We start from the raw sequence: 26,973 nt of genomic DNA on the forward strand, positions 1-26,973 counted from the left end.
TCTTGTGATACATAACTCACTTGGATTGTCACCTCCTTCTCTCTGCGGGATCTATCGCCCCCCTGGACATTTCCCTGCCTGGCTCCCTCATTTCTCACCCTCTGACACATCATCATGGGTAATTTCAACACCCCATTGATTATCCACCATCTTTGTTGAACCTCCTCTCTCAGTGAACTGACTCTTCTCATCATGAGGGTAACTGCCTGGTTCTTGTGTTCTCCAGATATTGCTCAGACTCGGATTTCTGTAACACTTATTTCTCTCTCTGCCCATCACCTTATCACATACTTGTCAACTCTCCCTGATGTCAGGGAGACTCCCTGAAATAGGAGGGATCTCCCTCACTCCCTGAAGAGTCTGGCATTCTCCCTGATGCTGAGCCAGTACAAGACGTGGTTGGCTTCGTCATCTGTGGCATGATGACATAGTTCAGAAATTGTGTCCTATGTCCATGTATTGATGCCTATGTAGGTGGCCATTGTCATGGAGACCAAGATTTAATCAAATACTGACAGGTAAAACAACATGACTTCAGTAATGGAGACAGAAATGTAAGAGACACTTCAGTCTCTAGAGATTCATTAGCTGCTTTTCTTCTGCATAGTTGCTTACTCTCCCGGAATGTCTGGGTGACTCCTGCATTTCTGGGAGACCTCCTGGGAGAGCAGGACAACCTCCCGGCTCTTGTACCCGCAACAGATAAGTTGGGAGGGGGGCTTAATTGCGCGAATATTGTGTCATCTTAGCCGCAATTCGATGCGATTCGTCAAGCCCCACCCACGCATGCCGACCTCCCCTGGGATCTCCCTGAAGCCAACGAGGAAAAGTTGGCAAATATGTCTTATTACCTGCAAGATCTCCTCTGTTACATTAACTTCTCTGCTGTCAAACTCTAACAAATCCTCATACCCACAGAATTCTCAGTTCTCTTCATTTTCAACAACTCCTCCGCTTTACAACAACGTTTCTCCCCAGTTTCTACATTTTTCTCTCCTGAAGATGAAATCTCTCAGCTTTTCTTATCTTCCTACTCTACTACCTGTCTGCTTGATTCATACCCTCACAAAGCAGTAACTTTTATCTCCTGTGCTATTAGTAGCCTTAACTAACATCTGTAATCTCTCGTTCTCTACTGGTATCTTCCCATCATTACACAAGCGCAGTGTTTACTCCTAATCTGGAAAAAAAAAAGTTCTGACCCAAATTTTCTCTCAAATTACAGCCCCATCTCTCAGCTCCCATGCCCCTACACTCGCCTCACACACTTCTATTCCACAAACAACCTCTTGGATCCGCTACAATCAGACTTTCGCTCTCACAGAGACTGCGCTGACCAAGGTTATCAATGATTTGATCACTGCTAAATCCAAAGGCCATAATTACTTACTTCTAATTCTCCTGGATCTCTCCGCTGCATTTGACAATTTTGATCACACTCTTCGCATACAAACGCTACAATCTCTAGGTCCTCAGGACTCTGTCCTATACTGGATCTGATCTTACTTGTCAAACTTCTCCTCCAGTGTTTGTATCTCTGGATCCACGTCCTCTCTGCTTCCTTTATCAGCTGGAGGGGTGTGGTAGGATTTTTCAGCACTTATAACGTCAACATACTTTGTACCAACAAAAAGAAAGGTTACTATTAAAGCGACAACCTTCAAATATCGACTTGCCATATGAGAAACAGGCATTCTTCACTTCAAATCACCTCCACATCTAAATAACAACTTCCCTAAATATGTACAGTGACAAATTACGTCACTTTTAATGGTCAGAGTGAAAACAGCACTTTTAAAGGGCAATGTGAGGACCCACTGCCTGTATAATGTAATCCAGGGTCCACCCATTGCCGCCTTTACCTGTGGAGGTAATTCAAAGAGTCTCTTATATGGAAAGCAGATATTTGGAGGTTTGTCGCTGTTATAGTAATTGTTATTTTTTAGTCAGTGTAAAGTGTGTCGGCATTGTACGTGCCGATGAAATAACTACCACCGCAGTTGGAGACCACAAGGCTCAGCCCTAGGTCCTCTGCTATTCTCTATCTACACCACTTCTATAGGGAATCTAACAAGCTCCTTTGGATTTCAGAATCATCTCTATGCGGATGATACACAAATCTATCTATCCTCTCCTGATCTCTCACCATCAGTGTTGTCTCGCGTTACTGACTGTCTTTCTGCCATTTTATTTTGGATGTCCTCTTGCCAACTCAAACTCAATCCATTAAAAACTGAGCTAACAATATTTTCACCCACCAAAGTAATTTACCCACCTGACATCTCAATTTCTGTTGACAACACAGCAATAATCCCTACCCCTCAAGTGTTCTATGTGTCATCCAATCTGTATACAAGTTCTGTTACATACATCTAAGGAACATTTCCAGAACATGCACATATCTCACACAGGATGATGCACTTATAATCTCCCACATTAATTGCTGCTCTTCTATGTCAGTCCCCGCACTGGTTGTCTGTACTTCAACAAATACAATATAAAATACTTCTATTGACAAATAAAGCCATTAAGACTGCACCAATCCTTTCACTTGTCTCAAAATATCTCCAAACTTGACCTCTCCTCTCTGAGCAAGGTTTACATCTCTCATCCACACTCATTACCTGCTCCCATTCCTGGTAACAGGACTTTTGTGAGGATGCTCCCACTCAGTGGAATTCCCTCCCTCATACAACAAGACTTTCCTCGGCCTCCAATCCTTCAAGTGTTCCCTAGCGAGCTGTGAGCCCTGGTGCAGGGAATCAGGGAGGAGGGAACCAGGGCCCACAGCTCGCTAGTTCCCCATGCATTGGGTCCAATCATGGGTTAAATTAATCATGTGAGAGACTAAATTACGAAATCTGTTTGATTGCCTCAAAATTCTTCTGCTTTATCCATGAGGTATTTATGTATAGAGATATTCAGAGGTGTAGCTACAGATGAGTGTTCAAAAACAATTTATGGCACGGGTTGTCAAAGTTATAAACTTATTGGAAACTCCTCAATAATATTCAAAAACAGACACCTCACATTGTTCGTGGTTCTGTGATATCTCAGGATGCCTCAACTAGGTGACAGGAGGATAAGCAGCTGGGATAATAAGGACACAGGGAAATGTCAAATGTTCTCTATTATCATACTTACAGAAGTCATGTCTGATATGTAAATGAAGGGAAACTTATGACCTGTTGTGTGGATGTTATATCATATATGTAGGACATTCTGGTGAGAAGTTATACCAGTGTAAAGAAAACCTGACATGAAAGTTGCTTGAAAAGTTCATAAAATACTAATTTGCATTTACACAGACTTTCTAGTTAGACTTTCTGACATAACAGGAAGGGGGCTGTGGGTAACTGCAGCATGTTTAAAATGTTTTGTAAATCTAACAGTTTTTTCTTACTTTTTGGAGTTCCTTTCATATTGAGAAGTGTTCCCATATTTGTGCCCTCCCAGCAGACAGAAAGCTGATCATTCCTGAGTTTACCAATTTCTGTTGTTTAACCCTTTTTTATTTTACAAGAAACTATTGTATAATATTTTTGTCTGTTATTGTTGTTAATTGTTTTTCATCTTAAGCATTGTGGATTTATTGTCCATATTAAATTACCCTTAATAAGTTAAGGTCTCTGTGTTCTTATAAATTCACATGTAAGACTTAGCTTCATTTTAGAACGCTGCATAGTTGAAACATTTAGTTTATGATAACTCTGATGAAAGTAAATTGTGATAGATTAGTATAAATGGAGAACCGAAGGGTCCTGACTAAGAGTGTCGGCTCTTCACAGAATCCTGGGTGGTGGTATAACTGCTGAGGCAAAGTTAGTGTATGGGACATACAGGGAAAGTTTTACTAATTTTTAAATAGATCAGGGGTTAAATGTATGAAACGTCGATTTCTGCAAATCGCCGGAAATCAGAGACTTTGCAGGGGAAATTTAAAGCAGCGATGGCTTGTAAAGGCAAGTTTGCCTTTACAAGCCATCGCTGCTTTAAATTTTCCTTGCAATGTTGCCGATTTCCAGCGACTTGCAGAAATCGACGTTTCATACATTTACCCCCGGGTGGTTGTTTTCGATTAACCCTTTACCACACACACATCATGCAGGCTCAGGTGAGTGCTGGATCTCGGCACCTCTACACAATTCACTAAGACTAACATTTATTGTCCTTCTGTATTCAAGCAATTCTCTGACCCACAAACCAACATTGCTGTGTGACTGGATCATATAGCCCCACTAAGCACTACCTCCCAGTACAATCTGGCTGGACCAATATGTAACATGGAGCACTTACCTCGTGTATCAAATTCCTATCTCCCTATAGATTGTATAGACTGCAGACCCTATGTACTCCTAATATCTACTTACAGACCCTATGTACTCCTAATATTTACTTACAGATCCCTATGTACTCCTAATATCTACTTACAGACCCTATGTACTCCTAATATCTACTTACAGACCCTATGTACTCCTAATATTTACTTACAGACCTTATGTACTCCTAATATCTACTTACAGACCCTATGTACTCCTAATATCTACTTACAGACCCTATGTACTCCTAATATCTACTTACAGACCCTATGTACTCCTAATATTTACTTACAGACCCTATGTACTCCTAATATTTACTTACAGACCCTATGTACTCCTAATATTTACTTACAGACCCTATATACTCCTAATATCTACTTACAGACCCTATGTACTCCTAATATCTACTTACAGACCCTATGTACTCCTAATATTTACTTACAGACCCTATGTACTCCTAATATTTACTCACAGACCCTATGTACTCCTAATATCTACTTACAGACCCTATGTACTCCTAATATTTACTTACAGACCCTATGTACTCCTAATATCTACTTACAGACCTTATGTACTCCTAATATCTACTTACAGACCCTATGTACTCCTAATATATACTTACAGACCCTATGTACTCCTAATATCTACTTACAGACCCTATGTACTCCTAATATTTACTTACAGACCCTATGTACTCCTAATATCTACTTACAGACCTTATGTACTCCTAATATCTACTTACAGACCCTATGTACTCCTAATATCTACTTACAGACCCTATGTACTTCTAATATCTACTTACAGACCTTATGTACTCCTAATATCTACTTACAGACCCTATGTACTCCTAATATTTACTTACAGACCCTATGTACTCCTAATATCTACTTACAGACCTTATGTACTCCTAATATCTACTTACAGACCCTATGTACTCCTAATATCTACTTACAGACCCTATGTACTTCTAATATCTACTTACAGACCTTATGTACTCCTAATATCTACTTACAGACCCTATGTACTCCTAATATCTACTTACAGACCCTATGTACTTCTAATATCTACTTACAGACCTTATGTACTCCTAATATCTACTTACAGACCCTATGTACTCCTAATATTTACTTACAGACCCTATGTACTCCTAATATCTACTTACAGACCCTATGTACTCCTAATATCTACTTACAGACCCTATGTACTCCTAATATTTACTTACAGACCCTATGTACTCCTAATATCTACTTACAGACCTTATGTACTCCTAATATCTACTTACAGACCCTATGTACTCCTAATATCTACTTACAGACCCTATGTACTTCTAATATCTACTTACAGACCTTATGTACTCCTAATATTTACTTACAGACCCTATGTACTCCTAATATTTACTTACAGACCCTATGTACTCCTAATATTTACTTACAGACCCTATGTACTCCTAATATCTACTTACAGACCTTATGTACTCCTAATATCTACTTACAGACCCTATGTACTCCTAATATCTACTTACAGACCTTATGTACTCCTAATATCTACTTACAGACCCTATGTACTCCTAATATCTACTTACAGACCCTATGTACTTCTAATATCTACTTACAGACCTTATGTACTCCTAATATCTACTTACAGACCCTATGTACTCCTAATAGCTACTTACAGACCCTATGTACTCCTAATATCTACTTACAGATCCCGTGTAGGACTAATTTCAACTAACAAACTCAGGGCATGATTCATCAAGGACCACAAAGTGAACGCAATTTGCTTTTTTTTTTAAAACAGATGGAAAGCGCACGTACGGCTGTATTCAAGTACAAGTGGATCCGAGGAAACGTTTCCATTTGAATACGGTATAAGTACACTCTGGCAATATTGTACTTGCTGTATGCAGACAGACACAACGCACCAACACACTGCAGGATACACACAATGCACTTGTGTAATATAATGTCCCATCAGAATGCACAGCAAAAAAAATATTAAATATATTACACCTGTTAACACTATAATCAATACAAATACACTTATCAAAAATATGTATAATTTTTTTTTAACATGAAATACATTTATCAGGATGTTATTAATGCCTGCTGTACATAAAATGCATTTTTACAGTTGCTCTTAATTTCAAATACATGTTCTAGCTGCATTCGCCTCTGTCATCATTATCAATCAGCACTTCTGCCCTGTAGCTGGTGTAAGTGATCACGTACCTGAGAGATGCCCAGAGCTTGGACTAATGTGGGTACGTTCGGCAGCCCTCACTGTACATTACCTACATGTATACACCTTTTCCCTCCCCTGTTCCACCCATAAAATCGTAGGTTTCAGAAATGTCCTTTGCGTTTGATCTTCAATTGCATGCAGTTGCTGTAACGGACTTACCTGATCCCCGGCGCTCCGTCCGGATGCCGCACTTCCTGTTCGGCGTCACATGACCGCAACCTAGAGGCGGGGATTTTGAATCCCCGTCAGCATAAAAACCTCACTCTGACACTCGCTAAGTGTCAGAGCAACACTTACCTGTTCCTGGCTCCTGCTCTTCGTGGATTGCAGTGTCTTCCAGTCTCCAGTGTCTTCCTGTGTGCTGATCTCTGCCTGTTTGACTACCCTGGCTCTCCTTTCCCTGTGTACCGACCCGGCTTCCTGACCATCCCTCTGTTCTTGTGACCCGTGTACCGAACCTGGCTTGTTGACTCCGAGTTGCCTTCTGATTCTGCCTGACTCCATTTCTGTGTACCGAACTGGCTTGTCTGACTCCTCTCCGCTGTACTACATCATGGGGCGAACCTGAGGACCGCGACCTGCGACTCCTGGCAGCGAAGCCCACCCCGCCTTGCGGCGGTTCTTGGTGAACACCGGGGAGATCGTTAGACTCCGCACCTCAGGTAAGCCAGCGCTAATCAAGATTAGTAGTAGAAGAATCCAGAATCTGTTACAGTTGCGTTCACTAGCGTAAGATTCGTTGCTGAGCACGCACAGAGCAATTTCATGCAAAATACGGCGCATAACGAGATTTACATTACTTAATGAATCAGGCCCTCAATGCACTCCCAATATTAACTTAGACACGTGTACTAATAAAACAATTTACAGACCCTATGTACACATATTAATTGCTTTAACCTTGTGTATCGCTAATATTAATTTACAGACTCTGCAAACTGGTAATATTCATTTACAGACCCTGTGTACTCACCATAATCATCTAGAAGGATATTTTCTGGCTTCAGATCTCTAAATGAAACAGAACAAAATGAGCCACAGTCCATTCGCTTGTCAACTGCTTCACATGTAACAGTTCAATATTAACTATAGGGAACTATCAGAGTTTATACTATGGTGTCCACAGTAAACAAAATAATAAATGGGGAAAGTGTCAGTTTATCATAAATAAAAAGTGCATCTCTACCAATATCCCCCATTGTATGGTGGTCTCACCGGTACACAATGCTCTCTCGATGAAGGTCACCAAGACCACACAGTATTTCGGCTGCATAAAAGGATGCTCTCTGCTCCTGGAAGCCAGGGTTCCCCATGTTATAAATATGGAATTTCAGGTCTCCACCATTCATTAATGTGAGTACCAGGCAAAGTGCATCCTTCGTCTCGTACGCATAAGCTAGGTTGACCTTGGGTTGGATGGAAAAGATATTTTTATTATGTGATTGCTTACTGATATACTTTATTGTCTCATGCACATAGACTAATACACCCACTAGTGACTGTGCTGTCCCCACAGATTAGTCCTAGGAGTAAAGTGGATCTGTCAACAAGACGTCAGTACTAAGGGGACCAGCTATGAACTATGCTGTAGTCTACAGTGGGTTGAATCACACTGGCATAGCTGCCAACACTGCAATACAAATGTTAGAGTCAGTTCACAGTTGGTCTAGGGATGGTACCAGTTCAGGATTCACCCAATTGGTCTTGTTTTGGGTTGGGTCACAGTCTTGCTCAAGCTCCAGTGATATTAAGTACTGGACAACTTAAAGTCATGAAAGAATTAAAGTGAAATTAGAAATAAAGAGATGAGGCCAAATCAAGTTATAGAAAGATAAGTAAGAAGAAAGAGCAGCCGGTGTCTAAAACTATGATTCAGTTCTATGACTAAATCTTCCATATTAGTGACATTATACTTCATTAGAAGACTACCGCTGCTTCCATCTCCATGTGTGAACTGGCCCCTCACTATTCCACAACCTGTAGTATTTTGGGCTAATTAATTGGTTGGAGCACTAAACACACTAGGGGGTAAATGTATGAACGTGCGGGTTCTTCAACACCCGCGTGTTCGGCGATTAAATTTCAAGCGGCGCTGCTTTGTAAAGGGAAACTTCCCTTTACAATGCAGCGCCGCTTGAAATTTAATCGCCAAACACGCGGGTGTTGAAGAACCTGCACGTTCATACATATACCCCTAGATTGGGTCTTCACTGTGACATTAAGGCTCCTCAAAATACCATAGTATGCAAATGAAATGGTTGGACTTTGTAGAGAGATTCTGAGATTGAAGGTGTGCCTTAAGAATGTATTTGTGAGCTGTTGAACAGCTAGTAAAACTTGGAGATCTTAGTCTCACACCTCAATATCTCATTGACTATACAACTTTCTACCCTTAGTAAGTTGCAGCTACATCTCTAAGGATGATATTTTATGAGGCTTCCGGGATCACTGTAGGAAGGCTTTCACAATGGTTTTTAAGTCAATATTTATGAACATTTGGGGCTACAAATGTGACCATATTCTTTTGTAGAACACATACAATTCAAGTTCAGGTCCTTACCACAAATCTGCTGGTAACTTTCTCCAGGATCTGCTTCTCATTAAGAGCCATTGATTCTCCTTTCCTCTTTTTGATTCTCTTCTTCTCTAATCGTTTGCATGCGTACATCTTCCCAGTGGCTCGAACCTGACAAGCACAGACCTGCCAGTCACAGGCTTCTGGTTACTACCAGGTTATCAGTCAGTCCCCATTCTTATTGCATCTTGTGCATTACAACTTCATCCTAAATGCTTCCCTTTATATATTTGTTTCTGACTATGGGAGTAGCATACAAATGGAAGCCAATCATGGAATGCAGCAAACTGGTGCTTGTGGTGTTTGTGGAAGTGGGACCCTATGATAGTGATGCTGGAAAAGAGGATTTCTTGCTACATATTAAGTGGTTTTCTCTGGGGCTTATTGGTGGACACAGACATTGGCATTATCCCTTTAGTAGGTTCTACCTCTTGCTTTATCCCTCTGTAGCTTCTGCACTTGTTTAGTATAATAAGTACGAAGACATGATAGAGGTGGCAATTCCGGGAAAAAGGTCTCTGTGGTTCCCAATTATGCCCCAGAAAAATGGATTACATGGAAAGTAAAAAATCATATTTTCCATGCCAATTTGGGAACATGGATTGGGCAGGAATAAATGAATATGGAGAAACAACCACCTGAAGGGCTGTAGCAGAGTCCAGTAAAACAATCTGAGACCAGGGGCAGGCAGCGTACAAAGTCCTAGAAACAATCTGAGGTCAGGGCTAGAAGAGAGAAGCAATGTTCAATTCAAAGTCCGGGTCACAGACTAGAGGCACAGACTAATCACAGGTTCAGCACGCTGGGGCAGAACAAACTATCACCATAACAGGGGTTCAGGAGTGGAAGACTAATAAAGCCGGGCGAGCCAATGAGGTGAGGTCTGGAAGATAATCTTCCTGATCACATGACCCATCTAAGAAATTTGCCTCTAAACCTGACAATCAGCAGCACCTGTGAATGGGCTCTGGCCTGTTGTTAAGACACCAGGAGAGGCGCATAAACATCAGCTTCAGCGACGAGAGCTGCAATCGCTTAGCATCCGGTTCTGGAAACGTTTGGACGTTGGCCATAAACACAGATAAATTCCAGATGATTTGTGAGGTGTGTTGCCGTAAAAAAAGCTCTGCCCAAAGAAGCAACTCTGCCCAATTTTTGTTTAGATGAGAAATGTAGCATCTAAGATACAGTTCCAAATCTTGATTCACTCCCTCTATTTGCCCATTCGTTTGTAGGTGATAGGCTGAAGAGAAACTTAAAATAATACCTAGAATTGAGCAGAACTATCTCCAGAAACATCCAACAAACCTGAACCTCTGTCTGAAATAATGTTGACTGAAACCCCATCCAATTAAAAAATATTCTGAATAACCACCAAAGCCAGGACCTTGGCAGATGCATAAACCAGTCTACACAAATAGTGTTAAAACTCTTGAATGGGGATAGATTCTTAATAAAATCTATTGAGATGTAAGATACAGGCACACGTAGTTCAAGGCCTCCAAGGACCAAACTGATGGATTTGCCCCGTTTCTGACCATGTCGTTAAGAGAAGCAGCTATGACACAGAAGAAATGGATGAATCTCTAATAATAAATGGCACTTGAGAAACTTCAAATTCACAAATTCATACGTTTGTGGTTGAGTGAATAACTGATTCTCTTGTAATTTCTGAAGAACTAGACATATGTGTTCTCAATGTTGTTCTAAGGACTAACAATAAACCAATATATTGTCTAAATAGACCACAAAAAATGTTCCAGAAACCCCCAGGACATTGTTAATCGGGTCTTGAAACACTGCTGGTGCATTACTCAGATCAAACAACATAACCAAGTATACCTAATAACCAACGTGGGTATTAAATGCTGTTATCTTATTCAAGCCCATGTAATCTATACAAGGTCGCAGTCCACCATCTTTCTTAGACACAAATTATAGTCCAGCTCATAGCAATGCTTTTGAGGGCCCAATAAACCCTTTTTTATTTTCACTGATATAAAATATTCCATAGCCTTGAGTTCCGGAGAAGAAAGAGGAAACAACCCAGTTCTGGGTAGCTTGGCTCCAGGTACCAAATCAATGTCATGGTCTTAGGTTCTGTGTTTTGCTGCTTTTTTGCAAAAGACATCTGCGAACTTCTGATAAGCTAGAGGAAGTGTATAAGCCACATTGGTTAAGACATATATAGCCAATGAGTTATGCTGGAACTACCAGGGGAACCCCAAGGTCACTGGATAACTGGGAACTGCATAGGCACCCCATAAATGAGACTGGCATTCAGACCAGCGATAGAAATAGGAGTCACTAAAGACTCCACAGACAATTTGAATGTCTGTACAACACCTTGGTCGATAAAGTTGTTAGTTGCTCCAATATCCACGAGCGCTGAGAGCTTACTGTGAGATAAGAGCAATCGTTCCCAGCTAATCGAGCAGAATTTCCCTGTTTCTCCCTGGTGTTTCCCAAATGATTGGGACAATTTCAGACCCAAATGTCCCCACCGAGGACCCTAACTAATAGTCTAACAGAGTATAAACATAACCAATGATTTTGTTTTCTTGTCTTTTCTTCAGAATTAAGCTGAGAAGTAAAAAGGTCGCTCGTTGAAACGACTTTTCATTTTAAAGGATAATTGCATAAGACATTCCAATGTTTAGGAAACAGGGAATTAAAGCATCTTTGATCTGCTCATATAAGCCTAGTCTGAACTGTTACAATTGAATTGAAGTGTTTCAATCAGACCCGTTGCCAGAGGTGTATAACATCCAGCACCTAGCCATGCAGTCTCCATTTGCAAACATTTGTGATACAAAATGGGTCGTTCTGAAGAGCTCAGTGACTACAAGAGTGGTACTGTGATTAAATGCCACCTTTTTGCAATAAAACGGTTTGTGAAATTTCATCCCTGCTGAATATTCCACGGTCAACTGTAAGTGATATTATTAGAAAGTGGAAGCGTTAAGGAACAACAGTAACTCAGCCAAGAAGCGGAAGACCAGGTAAAATCACAGAGCGGGGTCAACGACTGCTAAGGCGCATGATGCGTAAAAGTCGCCAACGCTCTGCTGTTTCCATAGCTGAAGAGTTCCGAACTTCCACTAGCACAAAAATTGTGCAGCGGAAGCTTAATGGAATGGGTTTCCATGGCCAAGCAGCTGCATGCAGCCTCACATCACCAAGACCAATGCCAAGTGTTGAATGGAGTGGTGTAAAGCACACCGACACTGGACTGTGGAAACGTGTTCTGTGGAGTGATGAATCACGCTTCTCTGTTTGCAGTCAGATGGGCGAGTCTGGGTTTGGCGGATGCCGGGAGAACTTTACCTGCCTGACTGGATGCCAACTGTGAAGTTTGGTGGAGGAGGGATAATGGTATGGTGCTGTTTTTCAGGGTTTGGGTTGGTCCCCTTATCTCCAGTGAAGGGCAATCTTAATTCTTCAGCATACCAAGTCATTTTGGACAATGTTATGCTTCCAACTTTGTGGCAACAGTTTGGGGAAGGCCTTTTTCTATTCCAACATGACTGTGCCCCAGTGCACAAAGCAAGGACTACAAAGACACGGTTTGATGAGTTCGGTGTGGAAGAACTTGATTGGGCCGCACAGAGCCCTGACCTCAACCCCATCGAACACCTTTGGAATGAACTGGAATGGAGATTGTGAGCCAGGTCTTCTCATCCAACATCAGTGTCTGACCTCATAAATGCTCTACAGAATGAATGGGCACAAATTTCCACAGAAACACTCCAACATCTTGTGGAAAGCCTTCCAAGAAGAGTGGAAACTGTTATGGCTGCAATTGATGGACCAACTCCAGAGTGAAGTATATGTATTTGAATACAATGTCATTACAGTCCCTGTTGGTATAATGGTTAAGCGTCCAGATACTTTTTTCCATATATCCATATAGAGTGTGTGTGTATATATTTATATATTATTATTATTATTATTATTTATTTATATAGCGCCACTAATTCCGCAGCGCTGTACAGAGAACTCACATCAGTCCCTGCCCCATTGGGGCTTACAGTCTAAATTCCCAAACACACACACACACACACACACACAGACAGAGAGAGAGAGAGACTAGGGTCAATTTGTTAGCAGCCAATTAACCTACTAGTATGTTTTTGGAGTGTGGGAGGAAACCGGAGCACCCGAAGGAAACTCACGCAAACACAGGGATAACATACAAATTCCGCACAGATAAGGCCATAATCGGGAATTGAACTCATGACCCCAGTGCTGTGAGGCAGAAGTGCTAATCACTGAGCCACGGTGCTGCCAATATATATATATATATATATATATATATATATATATATATATATATATATATAGCAACTTGAGTGGGCTGGGAAACATCTCCCTGAGCTGAGATACACAGGCATAACATCTGCACCCATCTGCACCACTTGCGAGAGGACCGGCAACTGGTTGTCCAGAACCTGCACAGGGCTGGCCGGTCTACCATCCATAGGTGTCAGATCCAATGGTATCAGGCTGGTGATAATGTTAGGACAATACCTGTTGAGATGATGAGACCCCTAGAAATGCTTCATGTCTTCCCCTATAGAAGCCCCTTTTCTTGATGAGCACAATATGCTTGTGAATATTCAGTTGTGCCCAGGACTTGACATGGTATATTTAGAAATGAGAGCAAAGTCCAATAAATAATCCACAGTCAGGGGCAGAAGAGAATAACAAGATCCAATTGGCCATGGTTTAAAAATTGTAATTAGAAAAAAAATGTATCTGTCACACAAGAAATGCTTCACATGGCAGATACATAGGTGTGTGCACTATAAGACTCATTTCTTTATTCAAGTCCATCAGTCCTCCTAACTTTCTTGTCCTGGCTCTCTCCCCTAGTTAGTACCATCCTTTATGTGTCTCCCCCTCCCTTTAGGTTGTTAGCTCTCATAAGCAGGTCCCTCTTTCCTTGTGTGCTCCTTCTACTGTTCCTTCACCCTCTGTACCTCTTGGCTGCTTCCCTAGCCCTGTTTTCCCTGTTTTATTAATCTTCGGCCTTCTTCTCACTGATTTCTACCATCCCTTCCACTATCTGTCAGATATAATCTGATTTGCTTTACCCTGTCACCTGTGTTTGTATATATTTGTGTATCATGTTGGGTCTTGGTTCTGTTTCCTGTATATGTAATGTACGGCGCTGCGGTCCCTTTGCGGCGCCTTATAAGTCAAAGATAATAATAATAATAATAAACCACCAGACTTATAGTTACATGATCCCACATGATGGTTCAAATAAGCCAGTAAAGTAGCATTGTCCAACTGAACTGTAACAGTCAAACTCTGGAGAAGGGAACTGATGTACAGGAGGACCGAGTACACTACTGTTACCAAATAAACACAGATAGAGAGTTGGGTCTCCAGCTACAACCATAGACCCTGCAGGTGGTTAAGAAAACTTTTCTGTTAACACAAAGATTGGCATTCATAGCAACCAGATACCAGCCCAGAAAAACAAAGAGTTTTCCATAAAAACAAGAGCAGCCGCCAAGATAACGACAACTGCAGCAGGTCAGACAGATTTTGAAAATATGAAACACAACGACAACAAATTCGTAAGACCTGCTGATAAAATGACAAGAATATAATCAGAGACATGGAAGCCCAGCCGTCTGCTGCTGTTCAGGATCTGGCAAACAGTGGAGAAATTATCCTCTAAATAATTTTGGTCTCTGACAGGAAAACCATTCACATGGTAAATGGATCTGTCCAGGTTCAGGTAGAAGCCTCCTTTGGAAGAGAGGAAGCCTGAAATGTCCGCAATATATTGTGTCAGGGACCAAGCCCACAGAGCTCTGGCACCAAGGATTTAACTTGTGCTGACTTTGCAGTTAATGGAGGGTCCGACCTGAGCAAAGCATCTGGTGCTATTGCTGCAGGAGCTGTAGCCATATTCACGAGCCTCTCCTCACCAATGGCAGCTGCATCCAAAATACACCCAAGGCTGAAACCTAGGAGATAGGTGAAAGGTGAGACAGATGGTGAAGGACAGGAGACCAGTTCCTCCTAACGGCAGACTCTGGGTGTCAGCTGGAATGAATGAATGAGAGTCACATATAATAACCTCAATGACATGGAGCTTAACCCCCTTATCTGTGTTCCCCAACTGGTTTAAAGGAGATGTGTAATCTATCATCTAGATCTATAGTGCACAGAACAGTATGGCAGTAATGAAGATTACTCAATAGGTTTCTGTTCCCTTTAGAGAACAGAAGACACTGCTGGGACTCACCTCCCCAAAGCCGCCTTTTCCCAGAACTCTATACTGACGGAAGGTGTTCTTGGTCACTGGCTGCCTAGAAGAAAAGTCACTCATAAGTAGCACCAACCTTGACACAGATCACCACGGCAACGCCCTGTCAGTAGAGGGTGAGATTGTAGAACTGGAGGAATCAGTTAAGTGTTACTGGTGTAGATGATGACATAGTGTTACTGGTGTAGATGCTGGCATAGTGTTACTGGTGTAGATGCTGGCATAGTGTTACTGGTGTAGATGCTGCCATAGTGTTACTGGTGTAGATGCTGCCATAGTGTTACTGGTGTAGATGATGACATAGTGTTACTGGTGTAGATGCTGCCATAACGTTACTGGTGTAGATGCTGCCATAGCGTTACTGGTGTAGATGCTGCCATAGCGTTACTGGTGTAGATGCTGCCATAGTGTTACTGGTGTAGATGCTGCCATAACATTACTGGTGTAGATGCTGGCATAGCGTTACTGGTGTAGATGCTGGCATAGTGTTACTAGTGTAGATGCTGGCATAGCGTTACTGGTGTAGATGCTGCCATAGTGTTACTAGTTTAGATGCTGGCATAGCGTTACTGGTGTAGATGCTGGCATAGCGTTACTGGTGTAGATGATGACATAGTGTTACTGGTGGAGATGCTGGCATAGTGTTACTGGTGCAGATGCTGCCATAGCGTTACTGGTGTAGATGCTGCCATAGTGTTACTGGTGTAGATGCTGGCATAACGTTACTGGTGTAGATGCTGCCATAGCGTTACTGGTGTAGATGCTGCCATAGCGTTACTGGTGTAGATGCTGCCATAGCGTTACAGGTGTAGATGCTGCCATAACGTTACTGGTGTAGATGCTGGCATAACGTTACAGGTGTAGATGCTGCCATAGCATTACTGGTGTAGATGCTGCCATAGTGTTACTAGTGTAGATGCTGGCATAGCGTTACTAGTGTAGATGCTGGCATAGCGTTACTGGTGTAGATGATGACATAGTGTTACTGGTGTAGATGATGACATAACGTTACTGGTGTAGATGCTGACATAGCGTTACTGGTGTAGATGCTGGCATAACGTTACAGGTGTAGATGCTGCCATATCGTTACTGGTGTAGATGCTGCCATAGTGTTACTGGTGTAGATGCTGGCATAGTGTTACTGGTGTAGATGCTGCCATAGTGTTACTAGTGTAGATGCTGCCATAACGTTACTGGTGTAGATGCTGCCATAACGTTACAGGTGTAGATGCTGCCATAACGTTACTGGTGTAGATGCTGGCATAGTGTTACTGGTGTAGATGCTGGCATAGCGTTACTGGTGTAGATGCTGCATAGTGTTACTGGTGTAGATGCTGCCATAGTGTTACTGGTGTAGATGCTGCCATAGCGTTACTGGTGTAGATGCTGCCATAGTGTTACTGGTGTAGATGATGACATAGTGTTACTGGTGTAGATGATGACATAGTGTTACTGGTGTAGATGCTGCCATAGTGTTACTGGTGTAGATGCTGGCATAGTGTTACTGGTGTAGATGCTGCCATAGCGTTACTAGTGTAGATGCTGGCATAGCGTTACTGGTGTAGATGCTGGCATAGTGTTACTGGTGTAGATGCTGGCATAGCGTTACTGGTGTAGATGCTGGCATAGCGTTACTGGTGTAGATGCTGCCATAGTGTTACTGGTGTAGATGCTGGCATAGCGTTACTGGTGTAGATGCTGCCATAGTGTTACTGGTGTAGATGCTGGCATAGCGTTACTGGTGTAGATGCTGCCATAGCGTTACTGGTGTAGATGCTGGCATAGTGTTACTGGTGTAGATGCTGGCATAGCGTTACTGGTGTAGATGCTGCATAGTGTTACTGGTGTAGATGCTGCCATAGTGTTACTGGTGTAGATGCTGGCATAGCGTTACTGGTGTAGATGCTGGCATAGCGTTACTGGTGTAGATGCTGGCATAGTGTTACTGGTGTAGATGCTGGCATAGTGTTACTCGTGTAGATGCTGGCATAGCGTTACTGGTGTAGATGCTGCCATAGCGTTACTGGTGTATATGCTGCCATAGTTTTACTAGTGTAGATGCTGGCATAGCGTTACTGGTGTAGATGCTGGCATAGTGTTACTGGTGTAGATGCTGGCATAGTGTTACTGGTGTAGATGCTGCCATAGTGTTACTGGTGTAGATGCTGCCATAGTGTTACTGGTGTAGATGCTGGCATAGTGTTACTGGTGTAGATGCTGGCATAGCGTTACTGGTGTAGATGCTGCCATAGCGTTACTGGTGTAGATGCTGCCATAGTGTTACTGGTGTAGATGCTGGCATAGTGTTACTGGTGTAGATGCTGCCATAGTGTTACTGGTGTAGATGCTGCCATAGCGTTACTGGTGTAGATGCTGGCATAGTGTTACTGGTGTAGATGCTGCCATAGCGTTACTGGTGTAGATGCTGGCATAGCGTTACTGGTGTAGATGCTGCAATAGTGTTACTGGTGTAGATGCTGCCATAGTGTTACTGGTGTAGATGCTGCCATAGTGTTACTGGTGTACATGCTGCCATAGTGTTACTGGTGTAGATGCTGCCATAACGTTACTGGTGTAGATGCTGCCATAGTGTTACTGGTGTAGATGCTGCCATAGTGTTACTGGTGTAGATGCTGCCATAGTGTTACTGGTGTAGATGATGACATAGCGTTACTGGTGTAGATGCTGCCATAGTGTTACTGGTGTAGATGCTGCCATAGCGTTACTGGTGTAGATGCTGGCATAGCGTTACTGGTGTAGATGCTGGCATAGCGTTACTGGTGTAGATGCTGGCATAGCGTTACTGGTGTAGATGCTGCCATAGTGTTACTGGTGTAGATGCTGCCATAGCGTTACTGGTGTAGATGCTGGCATAGCGCTACTGGTGTAGATGCTGGCATAGCGTTACTGGTGTAGATGCTGCCATAGTGTTACTGGTGTAGATGCTGCATAGTGTTACTGGTGTAGATGCTGGCATAGCGTTACTGGTGTAGATGCTGCCATAGTGTTACTGGTGTAGATGCTGGCATAGTGTTACTGGTGTAGATGCTGGCATAGCGTTACTGGTGTAGATGCTGCCATAGCGTTACTGGTGTAGATGCTGCCATAGTGTTACTGGTGTAGATGCTGCCATAGTGTTACTGGTGTAGATGCTGGCATAGCGTTACTGATGTAGATGCTGGCATAGTGTTACTGGTGTAGATGCTGCCATAGTGTTACTGGTGTAGATGCTGCCATAGTGTTACTGGTGTAGATGATGACATAGTGTTACTGGTGTAGATGATGACATAGCGTTACTGGTGTAGATGATGACATAGCGTTACTGGTGTAGATGCTGCCATAGCGTTACTGGTGTAGATGCTGACATAGCGTTACTGGTGTAGATGCTGCCATAGCGTTACTGGTGTAGATGCTGGCATAGCGTTACTGGTGTAGATGCTGGCATAGCGTTACTGGTGTAGATGCTGGCATAGTGTTACTGGTGTAGATGCTGGCATAGCGTTACTGGTGTAGATGCTGCCATAGTGTTACTGGTGTAGATGCTGCCATAGTGTTACTGGTGTAGATGCTGGCATAGCGTTACTGGTGTAGATGCTGCATAGTGTTACTGGTGTAGATGCTGCCATAGTGTTAGTGGTGTAGATGCTGGCATAGTGTTACTGGTGTAGATGCTGGCATAGCGTTACTGGTGTAGATGCTGGCATAGCGTTACTGGTGTAGATGCTGGCATAGCGTTACTGGTGTTGATGCTGCCATAGCGTTACTGGTGTAGATGCTGCCATAGTGCTACTGGTGTAGATGCTGCCATAGTGTTACTGGTGTAGATGATGACATAGTGTTACTGGTGTAGATGATGATATAGTGTTACTGGTGTAGATGATGACAAAGTGTTACTAGTGTAGATGATGATATAGTGTTACTGGTGTAGATGTTGCCATAGTGTTACTGGTGTAGATGCTGACATAGCATTACTGGTGTAGATGCTGCATAGTGTTACTGGTGTAGATGATGACATAGTGTTACTGGTGTAGATGATGACATAGTGTTACTGGTGTAGATGATGACATAGTGTTACTGGTGTAGATGCTGGCATAGCGTTACTGGTGTAGATGCTGGCATAGCGTTACTGGTGTAGATGCTGGCATAGCGTTACTGGTGTTGATGCTGCCATAGCGTTACTGGTGTAGATGCTGCCATAGTGTTACTGGTGTAGATGCTGCCATAGTGTTACTGGTGTAGATGCTGCCATAGTGTTACTGGTGTAGATGATGACATAGTGTTACTGGTGTAGATGATGACATAGTGTTACTGGTGTAGATGCTGCCATAGTGTTACTGGTGTAGTTGCTGCCATAGTGTTACTGGTGTAGATGCTGGCATAGCGTTACTGGTGTTGATGCTGCCATAGTGTTACTGGTGTAGATGCTGCCATAGTGTTACTGGTGTAGATGCTGCCATAGTGTTACTGGTGTAGATGCTGCCATAGTGTTACTGGTGTAGATGATGACATAGTGTTACTGGTGTAGATGATGATATAGTGTTACTGGTGTAGATGATGACATAGTGTTACTGGTGTAGATGATGACATAGTGTTACTGGTGTAGGTGATGACATAGTGTTACTGGTGTAGATGATGACAAAGTGTTACTAGTGTAGATGATGATATAGTGTTACTGGTGTAGATGCTGGCATAGTGTTACTGGTGTAGATGCTGGCATAGCGTTACTGGTGTAGATGCTGCCATAGCGTTACTGGTGTAGATGCTGCCATAGTGTTACTGGTGTAGATGCTGCCATAGTGTTACTGGTGTAGATGCTGGCATAGCGTTACTGATGTAGATGCTGGCATAGTGTTACTGGTGTAGATGCTGCCATAGTGTTACTGGTGTAGATGCTGCCATAGTGTTACTGGTGTAGATGATGACATAGTGTTACTGGTGTAGATGATGACATAGTGTTACTGGTGTAGATGATGACATAGCGTTACTGGTGTAGATGCTGCCATAGCGTTACTGGTGTAGATGCTGACATAGCGTTACTGGTGTAGATGCTGCCATAGCGTTACTGGTGTAGATGCTGGCATAGCGTTACTGGTGTAGATGCTGGCATAGCGTTACTGGTGTAGATGCTGGCATAGTGTTACTGGTGTAGATGCTGGCATAGCGTTACTGGTGTAGATGCTGCCATAGTGTTACTGGTGTAGATGCTGCCATAGTGTTACTGGTGTAGATGCTGGCATAGCGTTACTGGTGTAGATGCTGCATAGTGTTACTGGTGTAGATGCTGCCATAGTGTTAGTGGTGTAGATGCTGGCATAGTGTTACTGGTGTAGATGCTGGCATAGCGTTACTGGTGTAGATGCTGGCATAGCGTTACTGGTGTAGATGCTGGCATAGCGTTACTGGTGTTGATGCTGCCATAGCGTTACTGGTGTAGATGCTGCCATAGTGTTACTGGTGTAGATGCTGCCATAGTGTTACTGGTGTAGATGATGACATAGTGTTACTGGTGTAGATGATGATATAGTGTTACTGGTGTAGATGATGACAAAGTGTTACTAGTGTAGATGATGATATAGTGTTACTGGTGTAGATGCTGCCATAGTGTTACTGGTGTAGATGCTGACATAGCGTTACTGGTGTAGATGCTGCATAGTGTTACTGGTGTAGATGATGACATAGTGTTACTGGTGTAGATGATGACATAGTGTTACTGCTGTAGATGATGACATAGTGTTACTGGTGTAGATGCTGGCATAGCGTTACTGGTGTAGATGCTGGCATAGCGTTACTGGTGTAGATGCTGGCATAGCGTTACTGGTGTTGATGCTGCCATAGCGTTACTGGTGTAGATGCTGCCATAGTGTTACTGGTGTAGATGCTGCCATAGTGTTACTGGTGTAGATGCTGCCATAGTGTTACTGGTGTAGATGATGACATAGTGTTACTGGTGTAGATGATGACATAGTGTTACTGGTGTAGATGCTGCCATAGTGTTACTGGTGTAGATGCTGCCATAGCGTTACTGGTGTAGATGCTGGCATAGCGTTACTGGTGTTGATGCTGCCATAGTGTTACTGGTGTAGATGCTGCCATAGTGTTACTGGTGTAGATGCTGCCATAGTGTTACTGGTGTAGATGCTGCCATAGTGTTACTGGTGTAGATGATGACATAGTGTTACTGGTGTAGATGATGATATAGTGTTACTGGTGTAGATGATGACATAGTGTTACTGGTGTAGATGATGACATAGTGTTACTGGTGTAGGTGATGACATAGTGTTACTGGTGGAGATGATGACAAAGTGTTACTAGTGTAGATGATGATATAGTGTTACTGGTGTAGATGCTGCCATAGTGTTACTGGTGTAGATGCTGCCATAGTGTTACTGGTGTAGATGCTGGCATAGCGTTACTGGTGTTGATGCTGCCATAGTGTTACTGGTGTAGATGCTGCCATAGTGTTACTGGTGTAGATGCTGCCATAGTGTTACTGGTGTAGATGATGACATAGTGTTACTGGTGTAGATGATGCCATAGTGTTACTGGTGTAGATGATGACATAGTGTTACTGGTGTAGATGCTGCCATAGTGTTACTGGTGTAGATGCTGACATAGTGTTACTGGTGTAGATGCTGCATAGTGTTACTGGTGTAGATGATGATATAGTGTTACTGGTGTAGATGATGACAAAGTGTTACTAGTGTAGATGATGACAAAGTGTTACTAGTGTAGATGATGATATAGCGTTACTGGTGTAGATGCTGACATAGTGTTACTGGTGTAGATGCTGCCATAGTGTTACTAGTGTAGATGATGACAAAGTGTTACTGGTGTAGATGATGAGATAGTGTTACTGCTGTAGATGATGACATAGTGTTACTGGTGTAGATGCTGACATAGTGTTACTGGTGTAGATGCTGCCATAGTGTTACTGGTGTAGATGATGACATAGTGTTACTGGTGTAGATGCTGCCATAGTGTTACTGGTGTAGATGATGACATAGTGTTACTGGTGTAGATGATGACATAGTGTTACTGGTGTAGATGATGACAAAGTGTTACTGGTGTAGATGCTACCATAGTGTTACTGGTGTAGATGATGACATAGTGTTACTGGTGTAGATGATGACATAGCGTTACTGGTGTAGATGATGACATAGTGTTACTGGTGTAGATGATGACATAGCGTTATTGGTGTAGATGCTGCCATAGCGTTACTGGTGTAGATGATGACATAGTGTTACTGGTGTAGATGATGACATAGTGTTACTGGTGTAGATGATGATATAGTGTTACTGGTGTAGATGATGATATAGTGTTACTGGTGTAGATGAGGACATAGCGTTACTGGTGTAGATGCTTCCATAGTGTTACTGGTGTAGATGATGACATAGTGTTACTGGTGTAGATGCTGCCATAGTGTTACTGGTGTAGATGATGACATAGTGTTACTGGTGTAGATGATGACATAGTGTTACTGGTGTAGATGATGACATAGTGTTACTGGTGTAGATGATGACATAGTGTTACTGGTGTAGATGATGATATAGTGTTACTGGTGTAGATGAGGACATAGCGTTACTGGTGTAGATGCTTCCATAGTGTTACTGGTGTAGATGATGACATAGTGTTACTGGTGTAGATGCTGCCATAGTGTTACTGGTGTAGATGCTGCCATAGTGTTACTGGTGTAGATGATGACATAGTGTTACTGGTGTAGATGCTGCCATAGTGTTACTGGTGTAGATGATGACATAGTGTTACTGGTGTAGATGATGATATAGTGTTACTGGTGTAGATGCTGCCATAGTGTTACTGGTGTAGATGCTGCCATAGTGTTACTGGTGTAGATGATGACATAGTGTTACTGGTGTAGATGCTGCCATAGTGTTACTGGTGTAGATGCTGGCATAGTGTTACTGGTGTAGATGCTGCCATAGTGTTACTGGTGTAGATGCTGCAATAGTGTTACTGGTGTAGATGCTGCCATAGTGTTACTGGTGTAGATGATGATATAGTGTTACTGGTGTAGATGCTGATATAGTGTTACTGGTGTAGATGCTGCCATAGTGTTACTGGTGTAGATGATGACATAGTGTTACTGGTGTAGATGCTGCCATAGTGTTACTGGTGTAGATGCTGCCATAGTGTTACTGGTGTAGATGATGACATAGTGTTACTGGTGTAGATGCTGCCATAGCGTTACTGGTGTAGATGCTGGCATAGTGTTACTGGTGTAGATGCTGCCATAGTGTTACTGGTGTAGATGCAGCAATAGTGTTACTGGTGTAGATGCTGCCATAGCGTTACTGGTGTAGATGCTGCCATAGTGTTACTGGTGTAGATGCTGCAATAGTGTTACTGGTGTAGATGCTGCATAGTGTTACTGGTGTAGATGATGACATAGTGTTACTGGTGTAGATACTGGCATAGCGTTACTGGTGTAGATGCTGCATAGTGTTACTGGTGTAGATGCTGCATAGTGTTATTGGTGTAGATGATGACATAGTGTTACTGGTGTAGATGATGACATAGTGTTACTGGTGTAGATGATGACATAGTGTTACTGGTGTAGATGATGATATAGTGTTACTGGTGTAGATGCTGCCATAGTGTTACTGGTGTAGATGCTGCAATAGTGTTACTGGTGTAGATGCTGCCATAGTGTTACTGGTGTAGATGCTGCCATAGTGTTACTGGTGTAGATGCTGCAATAGTGTTACTGGTGTAGATGCTGCATAGTGTTACTGGTGTAGATGATGACATAGCGTTACTGGTGTAGATACTGGCATAGCGTTACTGGTGTAGATGCTGCATAGTGTTACTGGTGTAGATGCTGCATAGTGTTACTGGTGTAGATGATGACATAGTGTTACTGGTGTAGATGATGACATAGTGTTACTGGTGTAGATGATGACATAGTGTTACTGGTGTAGATGCTGCCATAGTGTTACTGGTGTAGATGCTGCAATAGTGTTACTGGTGTAGATGATGACATAGTGTTACTGGTGTAGATGATGACATAGTGTTACTGGTGTAGATGATGACATAGTGTTACTGGTGTAGATGATGATATAGTGTTACTGGTGTAGATGATGACATAGTGTTACTGGTGTAGATGATGACATAGTGTTACTGGTGTAGATGATGACATAGTGTTACTGGTGTAGATGATGACATTGTGTTACTGGTGTAGATGATGATATAGTGTTACTGGTGTAGATGATGACATAGTGTTACTGGTGTAGATGATGACATAGTGTTACTGGTGTAGATGATGACATAGTGTTACTGGTGTAGATGATGACATAGTGTTACTGGTGTAGATGCTGCCATAGTGTTACTGGTGTAGATGCTGCAATAGTGTTACTGGTGTAGATGCTGCCATAGTGTTACTGGTGTAGATGCTGGCATAGCGTTACTGGTGTAGATGCTGCCATAGTGTTACTGGTGTAGATGATGACATAGTGTTACTGGTGTAGATGATGACATAGTGTTACTGGTGTAGATGCTGCCATAGTGTTACTGGTGTAGATGCTGCCATAGTGTTACTGGTGTAGATGCTGCCATAGTGTTACTGGTGTAGATGCTGCAATAGTGTTACTGGTGTAGATGCTGGCATAGCGTTACTGGTGTAGATGATGACATAGTGTTACTGGTGTAGATGCTGCAATAGTGTTACTGGTGTAGATGCTGCCATAGTGTTACTGGTGTAGATGATGACATAGTGTTACTGGTGTAGATGCTGGTATAGTGTTACTGGTGTAGATGCTGGTATAGTGTTACTGGTGTAGATGCTGGCATAGTGTTACTGGTGTAGATGCTGGTATAGTGTTACTGGTGTAGATGCTGGCATAGTGTTACTGCTGTAGATGCTGGCATAGTGTTACTGGTGTAGATGATGACATAGTGTTACTGGTGTAGATGCTGCATAGTGTTACTGGTGTAGATGCTGGTATAGTGTTACTGGTGTAGATGCTGGTATAGTGTTACTGGTGTAGATGCTGGCATAGTGTTACTGGTGTAGATGCTGGTATAGTGTTACTGGTGTAGATGCTGGCATAGTGTTACTGCTGTAGATGCTGGCATAGTGTTACTGGTGTAGATGATGACATAGTGTTACTGGTGTAGATGCTGCATAGTGTTACTGGTGTAGATGCTGGTATAGTGTTACTGGTGTAGATGCTGGTATAGTGTTACTGGTGTAGATGCTGGCATAGTGTTACTGGTGTAGATGCTGGCATAGTGTTACTGGTGTAGATGCTGGCATAGTGTTACTGGTGTAGATGCTGGCATAGCGTTACTGGTGTAGATGCTGGCATAGTGTTACTGGTGTAGATGCTGCCATAGTGTTACTGGTGTAGATGCTGCATAGTGTTACTGGTGTAGATGCTGCAATAGTGTTACTGGTGTAGATGCTGGCATAGCTGTTACTGGTGTAGATGATGACATAGTGTTACTGGTGTAGATGCTGCAATAGTGTTACTGGTGTAGATGCTGGCCATAGTGTTACTGGTGTAGATGATGACATAGTGTTACTGGTGTAGATGCTGGCATAGTGTTACTGGTGTAGATGCTGGTATAGTGTTACTGGTGTAGATGCTGGCATAGTGTTACTGGTGTAGATGCTGGTATAGTGTTACTGGTTAGATGCTGGCATAGTGTTACTGCTGTAGATGCTGGCATAGTGTTACTGGTGTAGATGATGACATAGTGTTACTGGTGTAGATGCTGCATAGTGTTACTGGTGTAGATGCTGGTATAGTGTTACTGGTGTAGATGCTGGTATAGTGTTACTGGTGTAGATGCTGGCATAGTGTTACTGGTGTAGATGCTGGTATAGTGTTACTGGTGTAGATGCTGGTATAGTGTTACTGGTGTAGATGCTGGCATAGTGTTACTGCTGTAGATGCTGGCATAGTGTTACTGGTGTAGATGATGACATAGTGTTACTGGTGTAGATGCTGCATAGTGTTACTGGTGTAGATGCTGGCATAGTGTTACTGGTGTAGATGCTGGTATAGTGTTACTGGTGTAGATGCTGGTATAGTGTTACTGGTGTAGATGCTGGCATAGTGTTACTGCTGTAGATGCTGGCATAGTGTTACTGGTGTAGATGATGACATAGTGTTACTGGTGTAGATGCTGCATAGTGTTACTGGTGTAGATGCTGGTATAGTGTTACTGGTGTAGATGCTGGTATAGTGTTACTGGTGTAGATGCTGGCATAGTGTTACTGGTGTAGATGCTGGTATAGTGTTACTGGTGTAGATGCTGGCATAGTGTTACTGCTGTAGATGCTGGCATAGTGTTACTGGTGTAGATGCTGGTATAGTGTTACTGGTGTAGATGCTGCCATAGTGTTACTGGTGTAGATGCTGGCATAGTGTTACTGGTGTAGATGATGACATAGTGTTACTGGTGTAGATGCTGGTATAGTGTTACTGGTGTAGATGCTGGCATAGTGTTACTGGTGTAGATGCTGGTATAGTGTTACTGGTGTAGATGCTGGCATAGTGTTACTGGTGTAGATGCTGGTATAGTGTTACTGA

At 42.6% G+C, this 26,973-nt stretch overlaps 1 protein-coding gene across 1 annotated transcript in view; it reads right to left on the bottom strand.

The window, feature by feature from the left end:
* GRK5 (G protein-coupled receptor kinase 5) overlaps positions 1 to 26,973 on the bottom strand; it is a 120,974-nt gene that overhangs the window by 41,377 nt on the left and 52,624 nt on the right. Inside the window, 4 exon segments of the mRNA XM_075215548.1 lie at positions 7,534 to 7,571; positions 7,776 to 7,966; positions 9,121 to 9,261; positions 15,401 to 15,464. Of these exon segments, the coding sequence (XP_075071649.1) occupies positions 7,534 to 7,571; positions 7,776 to 7,966; positions 9,121 to 9,261; positions 15,401 to 15,464 (434 nt within the window).

This window comes from Mixophyes fleayi, chromosome 6, assembly GCF_038048845.1.
Source record: "Mixophyes fleayi isolate aMixFle1 chromosome 6, aMixFle1.hap1, whole genome shotgun sequence".
Lineage (NCBI taxonomy): Eukaryota > Metazoa > Chordata > Amphibia > Anura > Limnodynastidae > Mixophyes > Mixophyes fleayi.